Consider the following 26,172-nt stretch of genomic DNA (forward strand, 5'->3'; position numbering starts at 1 on the left):
TTTGTTTGTTTTAATTGTTCCATTCAGTCTGTATTCATTGAAGTAATAACGAGTTTTAAAAATAAGTTCCTCAGTCGGATGTTAGGTAGACCCATAAGTACCTATGGCTATGTTGGCTCATTCCCGTGCTGAGGATACGTTTATTTGCTTTGGTGCGGATGAGACATCTCTGAGTCTATATCCCAGGAATGAAGTTCTGAGCTTTCATTTAGCAAAGTCCTATTACAGAGTGCTATACTAACTATAAAAGAAGTAGCTAGGGAGTTCTTCATTGTGACTCCCTAGTGGCTGTCCCTCCTACACCAAACCATTCTCAAGGTCCCCTCCTTTACAAAAAGGGTCTGTTCCAGAGGTTCTTCTTACCTTTCCAGATCTCAACATTATTCTTGCTGTCTAAAATTAGTTTTCAGTTACATCAAACAAGGGGGGTGATATGGATCGCACCAGTCCTGCAGAGTTAGCTTCATGAATCGAGGTTGGAAAAAGAAGTTACATGAGGCTCTGTCTTTCTCTTGTCCTCTGACCTCTATTTTGTTTCTCAATTTTTCGCTTTTTTCTTTCTTCTTGTCTTTACCTCTCTCTCGTGGTCCCCGCTCCGTCTAGTCTTTTTGTGCCTCTCCTGCATCTCTGCTTCATAGAATTCCCAGGTGAAATAATGATCCATACATTTACATGTCTTTATAAACCTTATCTAGAAAGCCCATTGCGATTAACTGTGTTTGTAAACTCCCACCTAAGTCGCCCTAGTGCTCCACTATACTGAATGGAGCAAGTCTATAAAATATGAACAGTTGGTACCATGTGACTGATCAACTACCGGTATTGGACAATGTAACAAAAACCAACCAGATATCAGACGAAAGGACAGGACTCTTTGAAATCCTTGTCCTTAGGTATGCAGGATAGAATACACTATTTTGTTATTTTACTTAAATACAGCTCCTAAATGGAGCTCATGTTAAAGTCACTTGGACATAGACCTAGAGGTAGGCATGCCCAGAGAAAACATCACATCTGTGTTTGTTTGCGGTGGGTATGTTAAAATATACCACCTTATGTTGTGTTGCGTGCTAATCCACTTTCTCCTTGAACGGATTAATAATTGAAGTGGGAACGTGTAATGAGCAAATCAGGAACAAACAAAATTCTGCTGTAGGTAAACAGAGGTCTGAGTAAATTGATCCCTGGCAGGATAAGAGAGGGTTACATGTGATCTGGAGAGATCTGTTCCTCTTTTGGCCCCACTAGATAACTGAATATTTGTATGGTATGGCATCATTGGAGGGGTTAGATATATTCATGTTTATCTGGTATAATACCCCACGGCAATCGTATTTCATGGAACTGTATTAGATATGCTGATTTCTGATATAGCCCTGAATAGGCATGTATGTACACGGTGACTACTTTTCCTTTTTGTGCTGTTTAGTAATGTTTTGTTTTGATTTGTCTGTTTATGTCTTTTTTGTAAACTAATAAATAAACCAATAATATTTGAAAAAAATTAAAAAGACAGTGGTCTGCGTATGGCAGTGGATGTATGCTGATGACTGGTAGGTCACAAGAATTCAGTGATTCCCAGGCTTCTCAAAGTAAAGTTGTCTCCATATGTTATATTGGTTAAGGGATCAGGGCCCTGATGTACGATTTTTCCATTCACAAAAAGTGGTCCCAAATTGCGCACCGACTTTTTAATAATGGAATGGAATTTTGCAAACCAACCTTTGTCGGTTTAGAAATTTTTGAATTGTAGCGGGTCGCAATTCGACCGACTTCATTAATATGCATGAGGCAGATTGCAAGATGTGACCCACTACAATTGGCTAGAGTCACACGCATGATGGGCTGCTGCGATCCACAGACGACCAAGTCTGTGATTGCTTTTAAATAAACAATGTTTTTTTTTAACTGCAGCCATTTTCCTGAAAGGAAAACGGGACATATCAAACCACTGGCTACTACTAAAAAACATTTTTATCCACATTCTCAAAGGGGAGGGGTCTCCTGCGAATGTTTTACCATTATTATTGAATTGGTGGTAAAATATTAATATTTTGTGACCGGGTTTTGGTTACAAAACAGTATTATATACGTAAGGAATTAGTATTTGGATGGGACGCTTTAACATGTCCCTTCCAAATAACGATTCCTTAATATTTACTTCACCCAATTAACGATTCAATAAACCTTTTGCTAATCGTTAATTGCATTTACAATGCTACAAAAAGTGTATTAATGGTCGCAAGCGCTAAGTTTTACTGAGCATTGGCGACCGTTAAAACACTTCAGGCCCAACATTCTCATTGAATATGTATTTATTGAGTTACAGCTCTGTACTCTGGAAGTTAAATAACCTCTACGTATATGTATAGCTAGTACAGAGTACAATGGGAGAAAAACGTTCTATGAACAGCCAAGGGTTAATAGCTGTTCTTAATTAGACCAAATGGGTACAGATCTGTGTTGCAGGGGCAATTGGCTCCTATGTTTTGGCTCTGTGACGAAGAACCTGTAGTCAAATTGGTTGGTCTGTTTGGCGAGATGAACCATGGGAAGTCGAGTGAGCTATCAGCCATGAAGGTGTCCACTCCTGGTTCACACGAACAATCTGCAGGGTTGCGGATAAATATAGAATGTGCCTTCTATTTTTGTGTCGAGAGATGATTTAGTATAACATTAACTTAATTAAAATATTTATCCAGTGGAATTCGCTTTCAGAATAAATAACCTAGAGAAGCCCTCAACAGTACACTTTCTGATGATATGTTGGAACATTACCTATAATGAAACCAACAACACTGTAAACCATAGTAAGTCCCCAAATAAGTTTCTTTTACCGTCATTTCACCTTTGCGAAAATAAGATACATGCACCAAGTGGAGAATTGATCCCAAGCTAATATTATGTTTTCAGATATAAGGAAATAGATTAATAAAACATTTCTGCTATGATTAATTGCTGTAAACGACACTATTATTATTGCTTTTTTTTTTGCTATAAACTGCACCATTCTGCATTGCCGTTCTTAATATTTGTCTTTTCCTTACACTAGTCGATCCTGCTTCATTCCAGCTACTTTCCCCTTCATTTGCTAGTTTCTGTCCTACTTTCAGGCACCCTGCTAAACAAGGCGTTCAGTATGGCTTTGAGTGAAAAGGAGGAGGTGGCTTTAAGATGGGCATCCTAATTTCTGTTGAAATGTTTAGGCTTTTGGTTCCTTTAAAAGGTGTTTTTACAGTATTTTCTTTGTTCTCTTCCCAGGCGAGCGCTGTAAAGAGGTGGAGCAGATCCGAGATCAACATCCGAACAAGATTCCTGTAAGTAGACTGTCACTATTCAACTCCTTGACTCAGCCTGGGTTTGTCTGCCATGTCTTACTTTTCCTGCTCCCTTCCTTCCTACGCTCCTGTAGTCCCACATGAACAGTCACTTGATTTCATTTCTAGGATTTCCACCTTTGACAGGGGAAACTACTGGTCACTTATTCTTTTTGGCATTCTGGAAAGGCTCAGACCAGATACTTTAACAATAACTTATGTAAAATCATGTGTGCTTTATTAACTAGGCTGTCCTGCATCTGTTTGCTCTATTAATCATTTACAATTAGTTTATATAGCTTAGAAACATTTTTTAAGTTATTTTTTTTGTTTTGTGTTGTTTCAAGTTTATATTTCAAAAGTGAAAAAATACTTGTGTATGCTCATTTCCTCTATTTGTATACCGAGCACGCCAATGCAATACTGGTTAAGCGGCAACTCTGCATTCTCCAAACGTACCCAGTCAACATTGTCCATGTAGAGCTCATAACCGACAGAGAGAGTGGATGATGAATCTAAAACACAGCTCCACAGTGCCTGCTCAGTGGGGACCATGAAAACTCACCTACATTTCATAAAGCAACCGACATTCATATAGAAAGTCACCTCTATGTTGTTTACTTGTTTTCTGGATGTGTAAACACATCGCTCACCTTGACAGGATTAACGTATATTCCACATGGTTGACTTTGTATGTAGCTGTTGCCGGTGTTACCCCAATCTGCGCTTGCACCCTCTCTCTAATGTAGTGCCTGGCAGGCTCATTGTTTTAAGGCAATATCCAAATAGGAGAGGGTGTGAATTCTGGAGTCTGGTGACCAGATTACTTGCCTAATTTGCAAGTGTATATGTTTGACTATGCCTCATCGGTGCTTGCCCAACCTTCTGTATGTTTGTATATGAATGCTTTCAGTTGGCTGTATGGGCCCAGTCAGCCCATCTTGTTTATAAGTGTGACTAAACAAAGACTTGATCACATAGCAAGATAGCCTAATTTTGTTATTCCCAGCAGGTATGTGCAGGTTGGTCACTTGGTGCTCTTGTCCAGATAGCTGCATGTGACATGGGTGTTTCCAGTTGTGTCGGAGACCGCGGCGAGAGTTGGCACGGGGACGCCAAGAAGGCTCCCACTCCACCGCTTTGCCTCCCGCTCAGATCTTTGGAGCTTTCGGCTTGGGCTCTTGCCTTACCTACCTCGACCGTTCCCCTAGTGCTCAGCCGCAGAGCAGCCGCAGAATGGGGCCCTCGGCCAACTATCAACCTCTCCACTTAGCAGAGGCTAGCGCAGCTGCTCGTGGCCTGTACCCCACTCGCACCATAGCATCCTACCCAGGGACGCAACGCAAGCAGCAGACGAATTGACGTTGGCATTCCACCAGGTATTTCAGCATGAGCGTATGTGGCAATGGGGAGCAGGTGTGCGTCCAAGGGAGCAGCCTGGAGCAGACTAGCTGGGGAGTGAGGCGGTTAGTCCCACCACACCCCGTTGAGCAACTTGATCGCAGAAGCTGCCCAGGCCAGGCACGAGTTCGGCTTGCCGCCAAGGGCGAGCTCTCACCCCCAGTGTTTTGCCTTTCTTCCGTCCCCTGCACGAGTATTCTAGGACTCTCCAGCCTAGCTGAGGTAGGACAATATCCCTCAGCTTCTAGCTACCAGCTCTCTGCACATCTGCATTATTAACAACAGAATATAAAGAGCTCCCGCAGAACGGTCACACCAGCCTTTTGCTTCCTCAGCAGCGCAAGCCGCCATGGACTCTTGCCCGACGACCCTGCGGCCACACCAAGAAGGTGCACATGGTCAAGTTCTTCAATCCCCAACACACCAACCTGAGGGGATTATCCAGGCCTTTCCTACACTGCAACATGGTCACCCATCTTGTTTGTCCACTCTGATCATAGTCAAGTCCACACAGCAACAGCAGCTAAGCCTGTCCAGCTTTCCTGACTTAGTGCTGCTAGAGCAGCGCCCAGCCCAAAGTCAAGCTCCACCAAGGCTAGGCCAGTATAGCACTAACTTTTGCCCCAGCCACACCTCGATGTGTCTGGCACAGAGACCCTCACACTCTGACAATCATTGTAAGCAGAGCTGAAAAACTCAATCTGCATTCCCATTCTCTGCGCAAATACACCCAAGCGCAGACAAGATAGACACCCTATCAAATCTGTCTGAAAGTAAGTTAGATTTTGACTCCCCTTTCCTAACTGAAGCAACAGGAACCAATGAAAAGGAATCAACCTTGTATTCACTCACTACTCCCTCAATTGCTGGCTCAGGGTCCACTCCTTGCTATATAACAGGCGCACAGTTTAAAAACAGGGACAAAGCAATGGTCAGTCAACCTAAACCTGAGCTGCACACTCCTCCGACATACACTAACTGCCCCTACCCTGGCATCTGTTCACTCATGAGACCAAACCTTTACAAAACCCGTCCTACCTTACCTCTACAGAATGGGAAGCCACAATAGCTATGTACAGCGAGAATCAGCTGAACTACATAAACACTACTCCAGTAGCGTCCCATGAACCGATGCATCCTGGCCCTATTGGAAAGCAAAATAATTCTGTAGATAACTCAACAGAAGTTTGGGTAATTTTGCTTGGAACAACTAACTGTAGGCACTCTCAACTACCAATCCGCAAAAATGGACAATCAGATTAAGTTATTGAACGTACTGACAGTTTTTACCTCTGGGATCAAAACAAAGATTGCTAACCTCAACAGCCTTATAATGAAGCTCAAAAAGCGGCTGTAGCCATGGAGCAGGCTTCCCCATGTGCCTGCATCCCAATTCTAGAAAAACTAGAGACATTCCCAGCCTGGGCAACATTCTCTGTGATCGCAAGGAATCCTCGAAGGCTGCAACCTTGGCAAGCGGTCTTCCACCAAATACCTCAAAGGATCCTACCCAACCTGCTCTGTATTCATCCCCCAACAACAGAAAGAGTAAACCTAGTGCCTGCCAGGGTCTATCTATACAGGCTAAGTCAATGCTGACAGGGACAACACTACAATTGGCGACTACAGAGGAAATGCCACTACATCAATAGTCCTCGGATAGGCCTACGTCTTGTCCTAATGGCAACTCCCCCAGCACAAACCAGGAATTTAAGACTGGTTCGGATCGAATGCCATGCGGACAGCAGAGGAATAATCGTTGCAAAGCAAGAAAACACACAGATAAAATGAGCATGAGGAAGAGCATCTATTCCTTCTTCAGCAACCCAAGCAGCAACCCAAACTTACATAACAGAAGCAAACTAGAGAAATAAGAGATAGAAACAGGCTGTGCTGACCATATGGTGCCTCCAGCTCCTAACTTAGACATAGCAACTTCTCAGGAAATTATTAACACAGAAAAGGAGGAAACAGGCGACTGCACCAGGCGCACCAGGCGGCAACCCAAGTAGGAAATCAAAACCAACATCCTGCAACACCTCCAGCTGGTGCACAAGGAAAAACAGGGCCATCAGATTGCTTAGGCCAGGCTACTGGGCCAGCTGCAACTCTGTTACTAGTGGTCATTCTCCCAACAGGCCTGGCTTTGTAGAAGGAAGTCCACAGTCCACGCTAAGTCCGGTTGCTGGTGTGGCAACAATAACATGCCCCATCCAACTCGTACAGGACTTGCACCACCCCAGCTAAGCAGATTTGGATCCCCAGGATATCAGTAAATCAGATGCAACAACAACCGTAGCAAAGTTCATAGTTCTAACAGCAACAAGGGCTCCACCCACCACAACTGAGGTTCAGCTGTCTCGTGCCACTGGAAGCAACGACTACATCCTCTGGTCCAGCTAGCAGCCAGGTAGTTTTAATGTATCCTGAGTATCAATCACGAGGTCCCTATGACCTTCTTAACCGTGGCAGCATACTTTGCTCACTAAGCCAAATTCCAGAAACCGCTAACCTGTTCACTGGTGACATATTCTTCGTCGAGCTCTTATCCCCTTATCCAGGACGAGCAAACACAACCACCAAAGTGACCTGGACATCCTCTGCAGCTGCCAGTCAGATACCAGGGATCGTTGCAACTTTTAAAACCAGGGGAATACGGGTGTCGCCAAATGCAGAACTGCATATCTCCATATCTTACTTACGCAAACCACACCACACCACACAATGGCTCTAGCTCAATTCTAAAAAGCCCATGGAGCAAACTGTCAACTCACACAGCTTTGCATGCTCCACTGCAGTCAGTGAGTCAGTGAGTGTCATCAGAGGACTTCCCCAAACTCACGACTGGATTTGGATCCCAAGCGTCTTGAACCAACCAAAAAACCCAACTATGGATAAACCCCTCACCATCCGCACCGCCCGCCCCCCCATTCAAGCAAGCTCAAAATCTGCTCATGGAACATCAGTGGCTTGCTAGACAGACTTGCAGACAACAGGACACTGAATTACCTGCTCTCCTTCCAGATAATCATGCTTCAGGAGACATGGGCAATAAAAGTGCGAACGATCTTAGGATACACCACCTACACAGTCCCGGCCACAAAAGAAACCCTCTATGGCCTGCAAAGCAGTGGATTAGTAATTTATATCCAGGCCGCTTTACAAGGAAGCCACAACATGAAACTTGGAGTTTAGAGCGCCCTGCGGATGGTTCTGATCACTCTGAAACAGGGCTCCTAGAGACTCAACTTAGCACTTAACATCTACATACCCCCTAAAGAGAAACTCTATCAGACGGCTAAAGATTACTTGACTAATTAAATCTCAGTCCTGCTGGACATTCCCTCCTCATTTGAAATAATACTTCCAGGGGACTTGAATATGAATCTGCTGGGGCCAACCCAGGACGAGGAGCCACTGATAGCCCAGAATGCCTTCTGGTTGATTCCTAACCAAGTCCCAACCCTATCTTGAAGCATGACGGAAACGACAACGAACTCATCACACGACTAGAATCTGCAAACAATCAATGGTTGTTTCCAAAACGACCGCCTACCGTCCTTTACTTATCACAACCACAAGGCCCGCACTCTAGAAAATGTTACAGTGCTCTCAGCTCCACTTATTGATCTGGTCTTCGGCTTCCTAATAAAGCCAAAGGATGAAAGCGATCATCTACCGTAAGAGTTATCCCTAGCTCTGTCCGTGGACTGTCACAAACCAATGGACGCACCCCAAGGCAGCATCCATACAGTAAATAATAAGAAGCTTAAATGGTCATCAAGGCCAATTATAGACCTGTCGGAAAGAGCCAAAGGTTTGTGGACAGTCCTTTTGGACAGTATGAGTGCTGATTGCACTGATTGAATGCAATTTACAGCACAATTTGTTGACAGCCACCCAACCACTGGTGGAAGCTATTGACATGAAGACAGCGCTCCCCGATTGGCAGCAAACAGAAAAACCAAGAAGCTCAAATGGAGCCTAAACCACGCCCTTTGCGCGTATCAAAAAAACCTAGGCAACTAAAAGCAGCTAAGTCTAGGCTTGTGTACAGAGAGCATTTGTGGAATTTGAAAAGAGAGGCGACCGCTAATCCATTAGCCAAACCTTTGTACGACCTCATTCTGGAAGACGTTGAACAACCTGAACGATCTGTCTCAATGAAGACTCACAGTCATGATTCCAGAAGAGACGTGGTACCAATACCTCACAAAACACTTCTGCCATTCAGGGCCTAAGTTGAATTCGCAGAAGGTCATCGCTCCCGAGCGACGGTTTCTCCCGACCCTAAAAACACCTTAGCTTGGCCCTCGACCTCAGGCAGCAACAATCAAGTGGCAGATCTCAAAAAGCTCAAGGGAAGGGGCACCCGGTCCAAGCAGCATTACGACTGCACTGTTCAAAGAAGACAAATCGTATTGGGCAAGGCACCTTGAGTCAGTATATGAGAGTCTAACAATGTTGAACACCATTCCCTCCTCATTAAAAGGCTCAACAATAACCCCGATATACAAAGAGGTACTGACTCTGACCCTGCAAACTATCAACTTATAGCTCTTCTGAACGTGGAATCCAAATATTTTTCTGTATATCTCTTAGAGGAACTAGCATCATGGGCATTTAAAAGAGCTTAATCCCTTTCAACCAAACAGGGTTCACTACTAAAGGAGTAGGCACAACTAAAAAAAACTACTGTTTGACCAAAGCAGAGCAACCAAACAGCCCCTTTGCCTCTCCTTCATAGACTACAAGGCCACTTTTGATTGAGTGGATAAAGGAATGTTGTGAAACAAGCTGGCCAGCTGGAACATACCCAACTTTCTGCTGAGAGCCATAATCCTTCTCCACATTGATACCTGGGTCATGATCAAGTATGGTGATGGTGTCCACTCATCAAGAAGGATTCCAGCCTACCAAGCACTATGGAAAGGGTGCATGCTAGCTCCCACCCTCTTTAGCTTCTTCTCAGCTGGCTTGCCCCCTTGCTTACCGCAAGTTAAAACTAATACTCCAAATCTGGGCAATACCTTGCTCCCTCGTTTGATGTATGCCAGCGGTTTAGTGCTACTTAGACCAAAATCAGCCTCCAAAGGCTTCTGGAGGTCACGGCCCAATACTCTGATGCAAACGCCATGGTGATCAACTTTAAAAAAATTCCAAAATAATTATCCAAGCAAAACGATCTCATTGCCCACACCAGTGGCATCTCTGCAAGGATAAAATTGAGGAGGTACGAGAATACCAGTACCTGGGTAGTCTTGTTGACAGCCAGGGCTCTTTCAAACCACACCTGGAGCTTATGCGCCGAAACTCAGTTATTCCCACCACCACCTTTATGCGCATCAGAGTAGCCACAGGATCCTCCACACTTCTACTGCTTCTGAAAATAATCCAGGCTAAATTATTCCCTACCATTGCCTATGGAAGTGAACTTCTAAGGGGGAGAGGCGCCATCCACCAGGACAGTGCCATTATTAAACTTTTCAAGGCTGTCTTTTTGTTGCCGGTATACTTGTCACCTGCCCAGCTTTGCCTTGAATTCGGCTTAGTCAAGCAATCCATCGCAAGGCAGGGAGCCTCCTTTAAACTCTGCTACAAACAAAAGGAAGCCAGTAGCGAGACCCCAAACTTTTACCTATGGACAGAAATAAGAGGTAGGGACTAACCTCCGGTCAGAGACTACCTCGCCTGCTCCCTGGCATCACTAGGTCTAACAGAACAATGAAAGACCTTCCAAACCTACTCCCAGACCGAGACCACTGTCAACAAGCACATCAAGACACCGCTGTAGGCCCGCTATACCAGTCTGTTTTGATGCAACAGACATACAGCTTAGCTGCAGGCTCACAAAATATCTGATTAGGCTTTGCCAGAGAATCACCAGCGTATCGGATGCTATAACCCGTGTGGCCATCTAAGGCCCTGAACGAATGCCCTTATACAACTTGCGCTGCAGTGTCACCTAACAACAAGCAGGCAGCCTGGGACAGAAGTAGGACATATCGGCCACAAGAGGCACGTCAGTTTTTAAAAAATGTTCTTTGTCTTTTTATCATGCTTTATTTATAGCCATTAACGTTAGTGTTCTCATGCTACTTTCCATGTAAAGGTTTTATCTACGCACTTAGTGCTTAGGTTTTAATTAACTGTGCACTTAAAAATAAACATGAAACTATTCCCAGCTTGCTTCCCGATGCAGATTGGGTTAGCCTGACTATCTTGATGGCTCCATCAAGTTATTTATAATGAGACACCATGTATAGGATTTGAAATGGGTTGCTTTGTAAATGTTGCCCCAACCCCTGGACCATGGATTGGCAAACAATAAATTATTTGCTCATGGAAACACACAGACGTCAGACCCCTCCTCAAGAAACCTTCAGCAGGCCCCAGCGAGCTCCAGGGCTACCGTCCAATCTCCCTGTTTCCGTTCTCCACCAAAGTCCTGGAGAAGGCCATCAATCTCCAACTTACCGAACACGTGGAGAGAAAGAACTTACTGACCCTTCTCAATCAGGCTTGAGAACCAACCACAGCACTGAGACAGCCTTGATTGCCACAACAGACTACATCCGCACACTACTTGACAAAGGAGAATCAGCCGCCCTTATTCTCCTGGACCTCTCAGCAGCCTTTAACACTGTCTCCTGCCACACACTCATCAATCCACTAAGCCAGATAGGAATCACAGACGATGTGCTCGGATGGCATCCTTTCACATGGGATGCACCCAGAAGGTCCGCCTCTCCGTCACCTTGCAAACCATCTGTGCCGTACCCCAAGGATCTTCCCTCAGTCCAATCCTATTCAACATCTGCATGACACCACTCACAGACATCACCAGATCTCACAACATCAACATCATCTCCTACGCCTACAATACCCAGCTCCACCTCTCATTCTTAGCGGACACCACCTCGACGAAGACCAACTTCCACAAAAAACTTCGCCGACTGGATGAAGGACAGCTGCTTAAAGCTCTATCCGGACAAAACTGAAGTTCTGTTCTTCAGCAGTCATACCGCTCTCTAGAATGACTCCTGGTGCAGGCGGAGCTCGGACCATCCCCACGTCAACAGATCATACCTGCAACTTCGGCATCATCCTGAACAACAAACTCTCAATGAAAAGTCAGGTCAGTGCCGTTTCCTCATCCTCCTTCTACATGCTCCGCAAAGTCTTCAGATGACTCCCCATGAGCTCCAGGAAAACAGTGATGCAGGCCCTCAGCATCAACCAACTAGACTACGGCAACACACTCTATGCATGCACCACCGCCAAACTCATGCAGAGAATTCAGGCGGTCCAAAATGCCGCTGCCAGATTCATCCTCAACCTGCCCAAAAGGACCTTCACTGGCTCCCCGTCCAGAAGAGATGCCAGTTCAAGCTTCTGACCCTCACCTACAAAGCCCTCCAGAACCAAGGACCCTCATACATGAACCACCGCCTGCACTTCCATTGACTAACCAGGAATCTCTGCTCTGCACACCTCGCACAGATACCACATACCTGCCACTGTCGCTCCGGAAAACGATCCTACTCCCACCTTGCCACCAAAGCCACTCCCCCTCACCTCCACACCCTTGCTGACCTTCTGCAGGAAGGGACTCAAAACCTGGTTCTTCGACTGTTACCTGCAGCACAGCCCCTGTATACCCTCTAGGGTGATAAGCCGCGCAATACAAGTACTACTTGATTGATTTGCCTTAGAACAGAAATGGATTTTTCAACGTAAGCATGTATACGAGGCCTGAACGATGATGCTCCTTGGCAAATGATGTGGACTACAAAAAAAAGTTAAAGAATCAATTCAATACCATTCTAACTAGCACTGCCATGAAATAAATAACTCTATTTGTTCAAAACGGGGATCTCATTTCTACATCAGTTAATTACAATAAGGTGACAAGTGTTTTTCATTTTTTTAAAAACATTCCTGTTTTTCCCTCACATGCTTGAGGCTTCGCATTTTTTTTACTTTTCAGTCATGTACAGATTACCATGTTCATTGAACCTGCAATTATTATGTACACATAAGCCTAATTTTTAAACTATTTAAAAAAAAATGCTCTTATCCACTGTGGCTAGTTTGCTCTTGGGCTGAACCGTCTGCTCCCTCTATGCAGCCCCCCTTATAGTTCGTTAGGGTGAGTAAGCATATTCAATAGACCCAAATTACAAACATACATGCCACTGTTATGCCGTGTGCCACCTTAAATTCAGTGTTTTCACCCAGTACCGTGACTTGAATAAAAGTAATCAGAGATTCTCTCAGAGAACGAGGAGCTCTGTTGGCTACCATGTTTGTAGATATCATAGGAGAGTATAACTGAAAATTCTTGTGGTTCCTGGAGCAGAAATTAATCTGCAGCTCATAGTACAGTTAGGTTCATCTAACAGAAAATGTGCTAAACAAATTTATCCCTAATCCAGCTAGAAACCAGTTTGAGGACAACATAAATTGTTCAGTATAAAGCTTCGAGTTAGTGTACCCTTAATGTTCCATGCTTCATTCCCCATCTACATTATTTCATTAACAATCAACATCTTATTGGGTCCTCAGTCCTCAAGAAAGCCATGGGGCAATTAAAATGGCAGAAACATGTTGACAAGGTTTGGAGAGGTATTTTTTATTTTTGTTGTTGTTATTTGTTTTACCTTCACCGTTGAGTATTGTTTTTACTCATACCATACAGGGACCGGAATAAAGAATCTAAAGTCCACTGGTAAGATTTTTTTTAAATTATTGTAGAGGGTCATCCAATCCCTGATAGTGTATAGAAACTGGAGCTAGCACATCATCATAGCAATTCAACATTCTGCCACCAAGAGCTCCTAATCAGGAGCCCACCCTGACAGAACATCCAGTGTCAGGGCAAGGAGCAGACCCAGTGATAATGCATGGTTGGTGAGGATCTTGCATCCTGAAAAAGTAGACGAGATGACTTTGACTATTGCAATTATTACTGAGAACAATTGTGTAGGACCGGGGGTCCCCAAGCCCTAAGGGGGTAACGTGACTCGAGCGGCTGGGCACCCAAAGGCTTATGTGTAAAGCGACCATACAACACACACATCCTCTGAGGCAGGAGACGCACACAATAAGGGACGCCACACAGTAGGATTTATGCAAATGAATCAAGTTTATCTAAGCAGTCAGATGTAAAAGCAGTTCATTAGATGGCAATGGCATTACTTGAATACATTAGCATTTGATTCTCCAGCATTTCATGATGGTGCCATAGACAGTACCTGAATACATCAGCATTATATTCACCAGCGATTCACTAAGAGGCAATGGCCACGCCTGTATACCTTACCATCAGATTTGTGAGCCCTTATTCATAGTTTCAATGGTGATACCTGGCGACCCTGGGGGGAGCGGTAAATACAGCGGTTAATCTTGGCGCTGCGCCCCTCCCACCTCTAGCGTTTCGATCCGCCGTGGCACCTCGCGCAGCATATGGTAATGATCAGCGCGGTGAAATAGGACTGGGAACCGTTGCGCCACACCTGGGAACTAGTAGCGACTCAGGGCACACTTCGCGGGCTTACCGCTACTCATGACACCACTAACGCTTCATCTGGAGGTCGCAGCGCTACTCGAACTAATCAGGCGTTAAGCGCTTCTGAGCAGAACTGACGAACACAGCACTACTCGTAATAATCCAGCATTAAACACTTGTGAGCAGGGCCTAAGAACATAGCACTACTCGTAATAATCAGGCGTTAAGCATTTCTGGGCAGACCTTACGAACACAGGGCTACTCGTAATAAGCAAGCAGTAACACTTTTGAGCAGGGCCTAAGAACATAGCACTACTCGTAATATTCAGGCGTTAAGCATTTCTGGGCAGACCTAAAGAACACAGTGCTACTCGTAATAAGCCAGCATTAGACACTTTTGAGAAGGGCCTAAGATCATAGCACTACTCGTAATATTCAGGCGTTAAGCATTTCTGGGCAGACCTTAAGAACACAGTGCTACTCGTAATAAGCAAGCATTAACACTTTGAGCAGGGCCTAAGAACATAGCACTACTCGTAATATTCAGGCCTTGCAACCTTCGATCAGTTTGTGAACCCTCAGCGCCACCCGTACTTAACAGGCCTCAAGCAGGCGGTCTCCTGATACGCGGCAGTCTCAAGGAAGGAGAGGGCAATCCCTCGGAGGGGAATCCGAGTCTCCGATGCAAGGAGGGAATCCCACGGAGGGGATCCCGAGTCTCCGAGTGCGGTGCTGCTCCCGATCGACAGGGGGCGCACCGGGTCCTTCCCAAGTCTCCCGGGGAGCAGGTGGGTGAGTCCCAGGCCTCCGCACGGCCACGCTACCTCCCAGCCCCCGGGGGTTACCTTGAACTCGGCGTCCTAGGAGTCTTCACTGCAGCAGGCGTTCTTCGCCGCCTCGGGCCCCACAGGTCATGCGCTCCGCGACGGGGGACGGTCCACAGCCTCGTACGACCCCGACAGCGGCGGCGACGGCAGCAACGGGGCCCCGGGCTTCTCCGCGGGCCCCGACTCGCTGAAGGGCAACCTCTGGCCTCTGGGCCGCGGCGGTGAGCGCGCTTCTGGTCCCCGCGCCAGGGGGGGTTGACAAATTAAGCGCGATGACTACGAGCTCAGCGCTCAACAGGGGACTGACGCAGGGGATCCCAGGCCAGGTCAGGGAGCGCAGGGGGTCACAGCGCTAGTACCTGGTTGATCCCCAGCAGTCCAGCAATCAGTCGTACTTTGAAGTTTCAGTATTCAGTTCTTGCATGAAGTTTCAGCAATCGGTTTCAGCATGCAGTTCTGGCACGAAGTTTCAGCATTCAGTTCTGGCATGAAGTTTCAGCATTCAGTCTTTGTGGCGCAGATGTCACTGGCGCCCTTGGGGGGTTCTGTTCCTTGGGGTAAGGGATTGAGTTGGCGACTAGTTCCTTCCTAGTCAAGCTTGGCAGATGGCCCCTGGGTTCTCCTATCACTGGGCTAGATCAGTGGGCTGTACAGGATCCCTCACTCACTTAAAAGGCAGTACCTAAGTCCTGTCACTTTCAGAGGCATAAGTCCCTGGCTAGGCCCTACCGCCTAAAACTCCTGCGTGGATTTTCCCCAGGTCTGCTTTGCTCCCACTGGCCAACTGACTAGAAAAAGTTCCCTCCCTCTGTTAAGTATCCCTAGGTCAGGTGACCTCTATCCAAGGCGGCAAAAGTAAAAACCCCACCTCCCTTCTAGAAGGTTCCAGCACATTCCAGGAGCTTCCCCATTCTACCTATGGGACAAAAAAGGCGGGCTGGTGTTGCAACATTGTTGTGGGGTTACAGCCAGCTCCTGGCAGCTAGGGTGCTACTAGTAAAGACCACTCCGCAGTAGCAGGGGCCTGTGGCAGCCATCTTGGGAGAAGGGAGCACCTGCACCTTAACACTGATTGGCAATGAAAAGGCGCCCGGAGACCTAAGTCCAACATAAAAATGAGGGTGGAAAAAATGAGGCACGATCAAAAATAGATGGGGAGACCACCCTAGGGCTGACAGGCCTAACACATTGTTAGTACTTTAGCAGTCTGAATCCCATGATCCTGGTCTGTCATACCTGTTGGTGGTTAGATTAAGTAGGGAGGCGGTGTGATACACCCGAACTAGTGGCCCTCTCATTACTCCTTTTATTCAAGGTGATTGATTTCAGGAACCAGAAGTCAGCACCTGGCAGCTGTTTGGTCCTGTTCCACAGACCCTCAGCAGAAGGTCATAGTCTCCCTACTCCAAATAGACTTGTTGTCCTTGTGAAGGGTTCAACAGAATTAAACACTGCTGTCAAGGGCTGCACAACACTGGCTGAGCTTCAACATTAAAATGCTCACAGCAAAAACTATGACCATTTTGCACAGCTTTCAGTAGATTGAACTGGGGAGGACTAGGACAAACTTGTGACCATTGTGCAATTCCACCCCCTAATAGTACTGCATTACAAATGGTTTTACTGTTAAAGGACTCAGTGGTTCTAATTGTTTTCGACCGCTAAATGGCGAAAGGGTAAGTTGTTTCTAATGAGAAACCTCTGACAAACTTGTTGCACATTGATGTTAATAGCATGTGCTTGACTCTCCTAACAGTCTTATGTCGAAGCCCATGTGCTGGTGAAACGAGGCGCTTCGTTCTTGCATTATTTTCCGTTGCTATAGCTTAGAAATATTAAATGGACTCTATTGTAGGTAGAGGGTGACTGTACGCTATGTAAATTTCTGGAGAATCCCCTGTTCCTGTAGATCAAGAAGCCTCCGATCTAATGCTGCCTTCCAAAGTGCTCATTGCAAAATACTGGACGTTAGGTCCATTACCTGCCAACAGGGGTGTAGCTTTGGGGGGGGGGGGTTGTTTGTGGTATTACAACCCCCCAATTAATGTATTTTCTTGTAAATAGTTGGGTATAGGTGCTTTCAGTCGCGTATTGGTGAGGTGTTTGTTGGATTGCATCAGGAATCTTATTCATGCACACAGACAAAAACACTACACATTGCCCTCTCTGAATTGAAAGTCTTCAAAAATGTTGGTCATTTTACAAAATATTGTGTTTTCTCTCACTTTGTAGCCCTACCAATCCACATTTGTCTCCCTTTCCACTGCCCATTTAGCCCCTTACATGTGCACTGCTTGTCGTATGGTGTCCGTTAGCATTATATGCCAGCATAATTGTTGGAAAATCTGAAGCTCACACTCTCGAATCTTACTGACCAAGCTACGCCCCTGCCTGCTGTGGTGTCAAGCACATTAGCAGTGACTGAACCCTTTTGGCTCCTTATGAACTCCGTAGAGCTATGACGTAATGAATAGAGTATATTGCAGTGAAGGCTGCTTTAGAATGTGGAGTCCGCAGTCACACGCAGAACAGTAAAGATGTGTTTTACTAAGGTGTGTGTGTTGCGTAGTCATTGGTGGGTACCCCGGCTGGGAAGACGCTACACCTGCCAACTTAGGAAGCAAAAAAAACTTAGGAAGCACAAAAAATAGGCGTGCAACTATCATAAGAGCATAAAGTAAACGGTGGCTGTACCCGGTTAGAAACAGACCTGCTTCATGTGCTCATGAGGTGCTTTTGGGGAATATCCCATGTTAGTAATGGTAGATCTGTACTAGACAGTGAGGTTTTAGCTTATGGCATGAAAAGGAAGTATGACATAGAAACCTGGGTAACATGTATGTGCTTGTTACGTGCTGTTTCAGGCAGGGGCTCGCCGAACCATATAAAAATACAAGAGCTGGTATACACCTGGATGTCCAGCAAGCAGGTGACTGACCGTGCCCCAACCCGTCAAAGGCATTTGTACCCTTTCCTGTTTTCTCCAGATGCTAACATGGCTCTGTTTAACAGAAGTGGTCTAGTGCATAAGTCTGTGACCTAGCTTTTAGAAACAGTGCTCCTCAACTGACCTCGTTGTGTGATCTTGAACAGATCACATTTCCTGCTGGCAACTCACTTGAAGTAATGACCCACTGAAGTGGAGCGCGGAGCCTTGCACTGTTATGTGCTATAACATGAATTGGCTCCGTGATGAAAAATGCAAGCGGCTGTGAGTGAAAGCAGCAACTTATCGATAGTCAGGCAGACTATCTCTCTCTCTCTCTCTCTCCCTCTCTCTCTCTCCCTCTCTCCCTCTCCCTCTCCCTCTCCCTCTCCCTCTCCCTCTCCCTCTCCTCTCTCTCTCTCTCTCTCTCTCTCTCTCTCTCTCTCTCTCTCTCTCTCCTCCCTCTCCCTCCCTCCGGTTTAACTGTCCAAACTTTGGGTGGGGGTTTCTTTAATTGCACTTTTACGAATGCAGTTTGCCTTTAAAAAAAAAAAATATTGAGTGATGAGCATCAGAATTTTTTTCCTGAAACATGTTTATGGTACAAGAATACCAAAACATGTTTTTTTCATTTCTAAGTAGCCTTTGATATGCACGAAAAAGGATCGGCGTGTCATACTTATAGCATTCTCCTTTGAGACGTCTTGCACAGCAATGGAATCACTCATTTATAGAGATAAAAGTGGGAAGATTCGTGCAATTTTCAGCCCCATCCCCAGAAGTGTTTAGTACCTATACACGATTTCCCCCTAGTGGTGGTAAAACTAGAAAAAAGCTGGTGGTCCGTTTCTGTCGGCACATTTGGGATAAAAGGAAGAACCCTTAGATCCCTTCTGTGTCAAGTTCAACCGAAAATACCCCACGTGAAATGCCCCTTTCGAACTCTGCAGTTTTCAGAAAACCTGTCTTTGAAGTGCCCTAGCATAATATGGTTACAGAGAAATGCGGTGACTCGACACTCAAAATGTTGAAATGTTGATGCTGTCAAGGCTGCCGGAGGGCTTGAGAAGAGTTTTCTTGAGTATTTTTCTGTTTGTTTTGATATCTTGCCAACCCTGTTCAATCCCCAGGGGATTCTGGAATTCTATTAAATCGGCATAAAGTCAGGGTTCGCCTAGGCAGATGACGCAGAGATCATTATATTTTATTCCAGATGAGCCGGCAGCCCCCTGCAGGAGGGGAGAAGCGTGTCCTAAAGCATTACTGGGCCTGGCTTGTGCCCTGCAATTGTGTATTAGAACTTAAGACGTGGAGGGGTTGAGAGGTGTCTATGGTATTGAGTTAAGGAAACTGCGCCCCCACATTATATGCTGTCAAGAGGTCACTCCATACCCTACACTTCCCGCTGACCCTCCATATCCCCGCCTCAACACCTCATCGGCTGTAAAATGGGTTTCTAGTCACTTATTTCTTTGTAAGCATTATTATCCTGTGGCTGTGTCCGCGCGTGTCGGAACGTATTACTAGCGCAGAGAGCGCTGCTCTCCTCTAGGCTATGTCCACAAAGTATAAATTCTTGGAAAACTAAACAAACCACAGATTTTGTCCAGTGCAGCTGGTTTTCTGGTCTGTGAGGGTTTCAGGACAAAACGATTTATTTCCTTAATGTGTTCTACATCCGAGATATTGATAGGAAATGGAAGGACAGGATTCGTTTAATTTTTCTATTTCTCCGTGTCGCTGTTAATAACTTTTGCAAAGCAGCTCTGTGCTCCATTCCTCAAAGGCTGTTAGCTGGGGCAGAGCAGAGTAAGTCCCAGACATGGCTCTCTGCTCAGGCCAGTTGGCCTTTCAGATGTGTACCTGGCATACGTCTGACTCTGCTCCAGCCCTAACGGCCTTTCAGAGGTTCCAGTTGACTGCCCAAGAGGAATCGCTCCGGTTTCCCGCAGCCCAGTCGGTATCTGGTCGTTCATGGTTTGAACATCTCACATGGCCGTCAGCAGTTTCTATTCCGAGATAGACGAGGCACGCTCGTTTCCTGCCTGTGCCCCCAGCGCCTCTAAGCATTCCTATTGGTAGCTGCTTAAGTTTCTTACGCGTGTAGGAGCCAATTACAATTGCTCGCGGATCGTTGCACATCCTACGAAGTGCGCCAAGGAGAACTATTTTGGGAGAGCCCTGGCCTCGATACTGAGCAAACGGTGATGTCAACAAGAAGTCTCGTGACAGACTGACAGCTGTACCATCCGAGCTCCTGGAAATTGTCCTCGCGAAAATCTTAATGAGGGTTGTGTGTGTTGGAGAGAGAAGAAGGTGCTCCAACAGAAAGGAATGTGGCAGACTGGATTCATTTTCCATCGCCTTCCCTCTATATGATGAACATGGGTGAGGATATTAGTCGAGCCGTAGCTTTGTACCAGAAACGTAAACATCAGAATCACGTTGAAGGTGTAGACCTCGTCTGTTCAAGATTTTTCATGGCAGTACATTTGACAAACGTGTCAGTGGTCTGTGCAGGTGCGGCACGAACATAGTTTGTGAGGCTCCTGCTATTTTTTGCAATGCGCAAATTGTTTTTAAATCACAGATGGGTTGTGCAAACCTTTAAGCCCATTTTTATTTAGAATTTTTTTGAGACGCGTCCCCATATGATAAGGTGAAACAGTGATCCCTATGTACCACATGTTTAAAACTCCTCCTGCAGCAGAGAAGGCAGACAGCGGTTACTGTCTGGCCAGGGAGGGAGGCAACAGTCCAGCGAGAATGGCTTCCACATGTGTTGAGCACCACCGGAGACGCAAGGTCCCTGTAAGATTACCCACGCCTTTCAGCCCATTGTGTTTTTGTGACCATTGTCTCTCTAATTTAGAACAGAGTTCGAGGTGGTAGACCATTTGTAAGGTGACTGCATGTACCAAGGTTGCCTTCCTTATGTAGGTCTCAATCGCTACATTAGCTGCGCAAAGCGAGACGCGTGATGAGTAGTTATTGGGTGAGCTACAGGTAACTCATGGCCAATTCATTTCGTATAGTGCGCTATTTTTATTAGAGTGCCAATGCCCACAGTTATTCCTGACATTGTCTTAGAGCAATTATCAAAAGGGGAATGGATCACTTGTACCTGTGTAACCAGGGTTAAATATCCTTGCTGTCTTCAAAAACCCTCATTCACGTACATAGGCCGTGAGGCGGTGTATCTTGATTCTCCGCCCTGTTAAAAACGTGACAGCATCATCATTGGGTTTCTTTTGGTATGCTATCCTCCACCCGGAGGAAATACCGCTGGTTATAGCAGTAGTGATCAGTGATAAAAAAGAGAGGGAGTTCTCAAGTGAGGTGAATTAAAATGACCTCACATTACCTGAACTGCACCTTTATTCAGTTGGGAATGGAGGGAAGTAAAAAACAGTGTTGTGCGTAGGAAGACAGATTACTGGTCTAACGCACTAGATTGTCCCGGAGCACCGTAAGGAGAGTGAGCACAAGTCGCACTAACCAGCCACGCCAGCAGGTTAATATGCCTGCCAGCACCCCGAGGAAGCCCGCAGTTAGGGATTTACAGTTATAGGTACTTTATGGCCTATTATCAACACGAAATTAGGTGAGCCAATGCTACACCCACCTAGGATGTGACAACTCTCAGCATCCATAATCCTATGTCCCGAAGAAGGCCCCCGACCCGTCCGGGCAATTGTATGGGGCTGAGACATGTCGACCGTATATACGGACAATCTAGTGCGTTAGAGTAACTGTTATAACCAGCGGTATTTCCTCCGGGTGGAGGATAGCATACCAAAAGAAACCCAATGATGATGATGCTGTCACGTTTTTACAAGGTGGAGAATCAAGATACACCGCCTCACGGCCTATGTACATGAATGAGGGTTTTTAAAGACGGCAAGGATATTTAACCCTGGTTACACAGGTACAAATGATCCATTCCCCTTTTGATAATTGGACTACTACAAAGAAGCTGAATGGATCGCAGCTTCTTCTTCCTCCCCCTTTTTTGATTAGATATATATATATATATATATTGTCTTAGAGCATTCATAGATCTACTACGTAATACTGAGCTTAAAAAACGTCTCCAAAAATTTTCAGGTCTCAGTTTCTTTGGGCAAAGTGTCAAATAACCTGCTTCTCGTACCTTAGTCCCCATCTTGAGCACGCCGTTAAACTCCAGATGTGCAAGGAATGAGCCTCCGCTTCCAGCGAGGGCACACCTTGGACTAAAACAGTTGATGCTCATTAAAGTAGACATTTGCACCCCCCTCAAGCCTAAGGACACTCAGGTAGACACACACAGTGAATGTGTGCTGAAACCTCTGTTGTGTCCGGGACCGAGCACACTTCACTGAGACACCAGCAGGACAGATTAGTTGGGGCCGGCCAAGATTCTGGATCTGTTTCAAGAATAGCTGTTGGATTTGTGACCCACTGAATCCCATGAAATTCCTGCACTTGGCTTTCATTTGTTGCAGAATTGCAGACCTTCATTGCTAATACTTACAACTGTCTTACATGTAGAAGAGAATGTCTAGGAATGTACTATTTGGTGTGGTTACCCAAATCTCCTCTTCTGGGACCCCTCTTGTGACATCCAGAGCCCCACACCCATTTTTTGACTTAAGACCAGCCAAGCTTTTGCTCCAGGGGATCCGAGGGTTGGTTATTTTTCTGTTAATGGAAAATTGTTTGCAAAATATGTTGAATGAAAGTGTAAGGAGCTTGGACCCTAAAACCCTGGCACATTTTTGCACTATTTCTTTATTACCTTTGATGGCAAAAATGACAGAAACCATGTTCCACTCCCAGCTTGCTCAGCTTCTCTAGTCACAGAGGATTTTTCATCAAGTTCAGTTCGGTTTCCATAGAGGGCTATCCACAGGTACTGTCCTTATTGAATCATTAAGGAAATAAGGACCACTTTGGATGAAAATGGAGTGGCAGCCCTGATATTCTTAGACCTATCAGCAACATTTGACACCATTACTTTACGTCATATTACTCCACAGTTTTAAGGCCGCTGGATTATCTCTTACGGTCCAGGCCTGGTTTGCGTCTTTTCTTTAAAGCCGTACGCAAACGTGGCAGTGGGAAATTTGAGCTCCTTTCCTAAATCCATTCTGACTGGAGTCCCTCAAGGCTCAGTTTTAAGCCCCTCTTCTCGATTTGTATATGGCCCAAGTAGCCCACGGGTCAGTCATTTGGGAGCCTTCCCTTTGAGACCTATTGTCTCTGCTTATGCCTTTTAATCATGCTGTAGAGCATGGACAAAAATGCTGATGCAGTACAGTATTAACAAGGGGTGGGGGTATGGTGTGATTATGTGGCAGTGTTATTTTGTTGCCATGTGCAGACGTCATGGTTTATATGTGTGACACGCCCAATCAAAAACACAAGGGGCCCCTGAGCACTGGAATAAAGAGTGGCAGAACCAGGGGAAAGTAAGCTTAAAGAACACCCACATTTGCCAACTCAACTACTTTAAATCGATATAAGTCTCAAATATTAGCATTCAAAACATTAGCTGAAGCTCAAATAAAGTAACATAACATATTGGATAACAGAAAATATGTATTTAGTCAGTGTTGTTTCTTCTTTATTCCATGGCACAGGTCCCTTGTATGGACATTCGGGTAGCGCTTGGGAGTCTCATTAAAATGACATAAAGGGATGAAAGGAGTGCTTGCAAAAATATCAGCCAATGACAGTATCTCGATAAGCATAAAAATGATGGACTGGAATTCAGCCCAGTCAATTGCGAGTGGCTTAGACCTTTGCAGGCATTCCACTTTTCTTTTTTTATTGTTTAAAAATGTCTTGTTCTGCCAGATTGGGCAAAATAACCCGGCATTTAGAAACTAATCCTTGCCAGCAGAACATGATACAGAAAAGTTTAGGGCTGAAGTATATATACACCCTTAAAAGAAGCTAATGTTGTCAACAGAGTCTGTTGTATGTTGTCCATAGTTCTGATTCTGTGCTTGCTTGGACTCTATAAGGATACAAGTGCCTGTAATAAAATACCTCCAAATGATTTCTTCTTTGTGACCATTCTTTCCTCCATTACTGAGGACTTTTTAAGTATAATTATGCGTGTCACAGTTTTGAACAACAATGAGATACCTGAGCTTCATGCTTCCTTAATGAATGCACTTTCTAACTTAGTCAAAGTGATGCAAAACTGGAAGACTGACACCATTCTCTGCATAAAAACATTCCAAAGAGCATAAGTGAGCTAATGTAAATGTATATTGAAAAACACAAGAATATTATTTTATATAAACTGGCAGGATACCTCAGTGAGCAGAATGCTCGCTGCTGACATAATGCAGTGTTCCGGAGGTGTTGAGTTTCAATCCTGGGAAGGCATACTGAGCCTTTATTCCATTTGATGTTAGTAAAAGTAGCCCCATAAATTGGGTAATGCTAAAATCCCTAATTTACACTGCTTACGGCCAAAGTGTGGCATGTAGCAGCAACTACATCAGAAAGTATTATTATATCATTCAAGTCAAATATTTCTAGCTCAGCTGCTTGATTTATTGAAGGAGCAAAGGAATCTGATCATATTTCTCCTATCCTAAATAAATCTTCTTGACTGGCTACCACTCGAAGCAGGAGCTGAATTCAAGATTGTGTGCTTATAAACTTAAAGCAATCCACGATACCCTGCCTCCCTGTCTGAAATATAAACTCGGGCTTGTGGACAGTCAATAAAAAACGAGAGCCTGAGATCACCTAGTCCTCGGAATTTCCACAATTAAAAAAAAAGGCCAAAATAGCACGTCTCCCTAATCCCTTTGTTATGTTCATGGTTCAGTTGTTATTTATAAAGCACTTTGCTTCTTGGTAGCTGGTTTGGAGCTTAGTTGCTAGGTTGAAGTAATCAGTACTTGATTTGTAAAAGAATAAGTGCTGGGACCCAAAGTTTTGTCCAGAAGACCATAAATGGCTCTAACCAAAACAGGAGTGCCAAGGGTGCATGGTATTGTTTCCACTGCACGCCTCTTTAATCCACCACCAGACACTCCCTGCCTCTTAACCTCATTTGTACAGGTTCTATTTCATTCCTACTTCCTCTCTTTGTCATTATTTTTCCGTCTCCCACTTTCTCCTTGTTTGCCACGGTTGTATTTTTCTCTCTCTTGCTGTGGGTCAAAGTCTGTTGAGAAAAAACATAAGTGCCTGTCCCCAAAGAATATTGCCTGTGGGCCCCACATGCAACCACCTGCTCAAATTAAGCACTGAAATTAATTTAAATAGAAGGAGGAGAGGAGTCTTTAATCGCAAGAAAATAACTACCAATACAGAAGACACTCCCCCATTCCCAACCTTCAATTCCCTTCTGATTGTGCCACAGAAAGCCTAATAATCCCCCAATGCAGTTTGTTTCTTGGGGACTTCAAAATTAATTTGAGCCTTAAGCTATCCTGTCTGATGAGGGGTGAAACCCCAAAACCGGTCCTAGGATGCTTGTTTCCGTGCCAGGGAGGACCTGGCCTGGCAGTTCAGGCTTGACTTTTCCCATGAGGCACATGGTCAAGACTGATTTGCATATGGCCAGGTCTAAACTGGGGTGGCATGGTGAGCAAAAGAATGATGGATTTAACCCAGATCTCTTGACTGGGGGTGAATGTTTTGATTTGTTGTGCATTCCGTCCATCAATTGTGTGCCTTTTGCTTTCTCACCCTAAATGTGCCCGGTATGCCCAGACGTGGGACCCGGGCTCACTGTGCCACTGGATTCAAGCTATCCTGGCTGACGAGGGGTGAAACCTCGAAACCGGTCCTAGGATGCTTGTTTCCGGTCCAGGGAGGACCTGGCTTGGCAATTTGGGCTGGACGGTTCCCATGAGGCACAGGGTCAAGACTGATTTGCATATGGCCAGGTCTAAACTGGGGTGGCATGGTGAGCAAAAGAATGATGGATTTAACCCAGATCTCTTGACTGGGGGTGAATGTTTTGATTTGTTCTGCATTCCGTCCATCAATTGTGTGCCTTTTGCTCAATAACCACCTCAGGCATAGCCTTAAAATGGTTTACCATGTTTCCACTCCAAGGTTTAGCTGGTCAAGATGGAGAACACAGTCTCTTAGTCTATTCCAATAATTTGTAAAGTACGCTAAAGGATTCTGTCTTTCATTCCATGCTGCTCAAACTCCATCATGAACCTCTTT

At 45.3% G+C, this 26,172-nt stretch overlaps 1 protein-coding gene across 1 annotated transcript in view; it reads left to right on the forward strand.

Annotated features, from left to right (window-relative positions):
- The window catches only part of MAP1LC3A (microtubule associated protein 1 light chain 3 alpha), a 134,836-nt gene that overhangs the window by 89,527 nt on the left and 19,137 nt on the right, over nt 1-26,172 (forward strand). Inside the window, exon 2 of the mRNA XM_085619096.1 lies at nt 3,262-3,317. Within this exon, the coding sequence (XP_085475222.1) occupies nt 3,262-3,317 (56 nt within the window). The remainder of the gene's footprint in view (nt 1-3,261; nt 3,318-26,172) is intronic.

This window comes from Triturus cristatus, chromosome 7 (assembly GCF_964204655.1).
Source record: "Triturus cristatus chromosome 7, aTriCri1.1, whole genome shotgun sequence".
In the NCBI taxonomy this organism is placed as follows: Eukaryota; Metazoa; Chordata; class Amphibia; order Caudata; family Salamandridae; genus Triturus; species Triturus cristatus.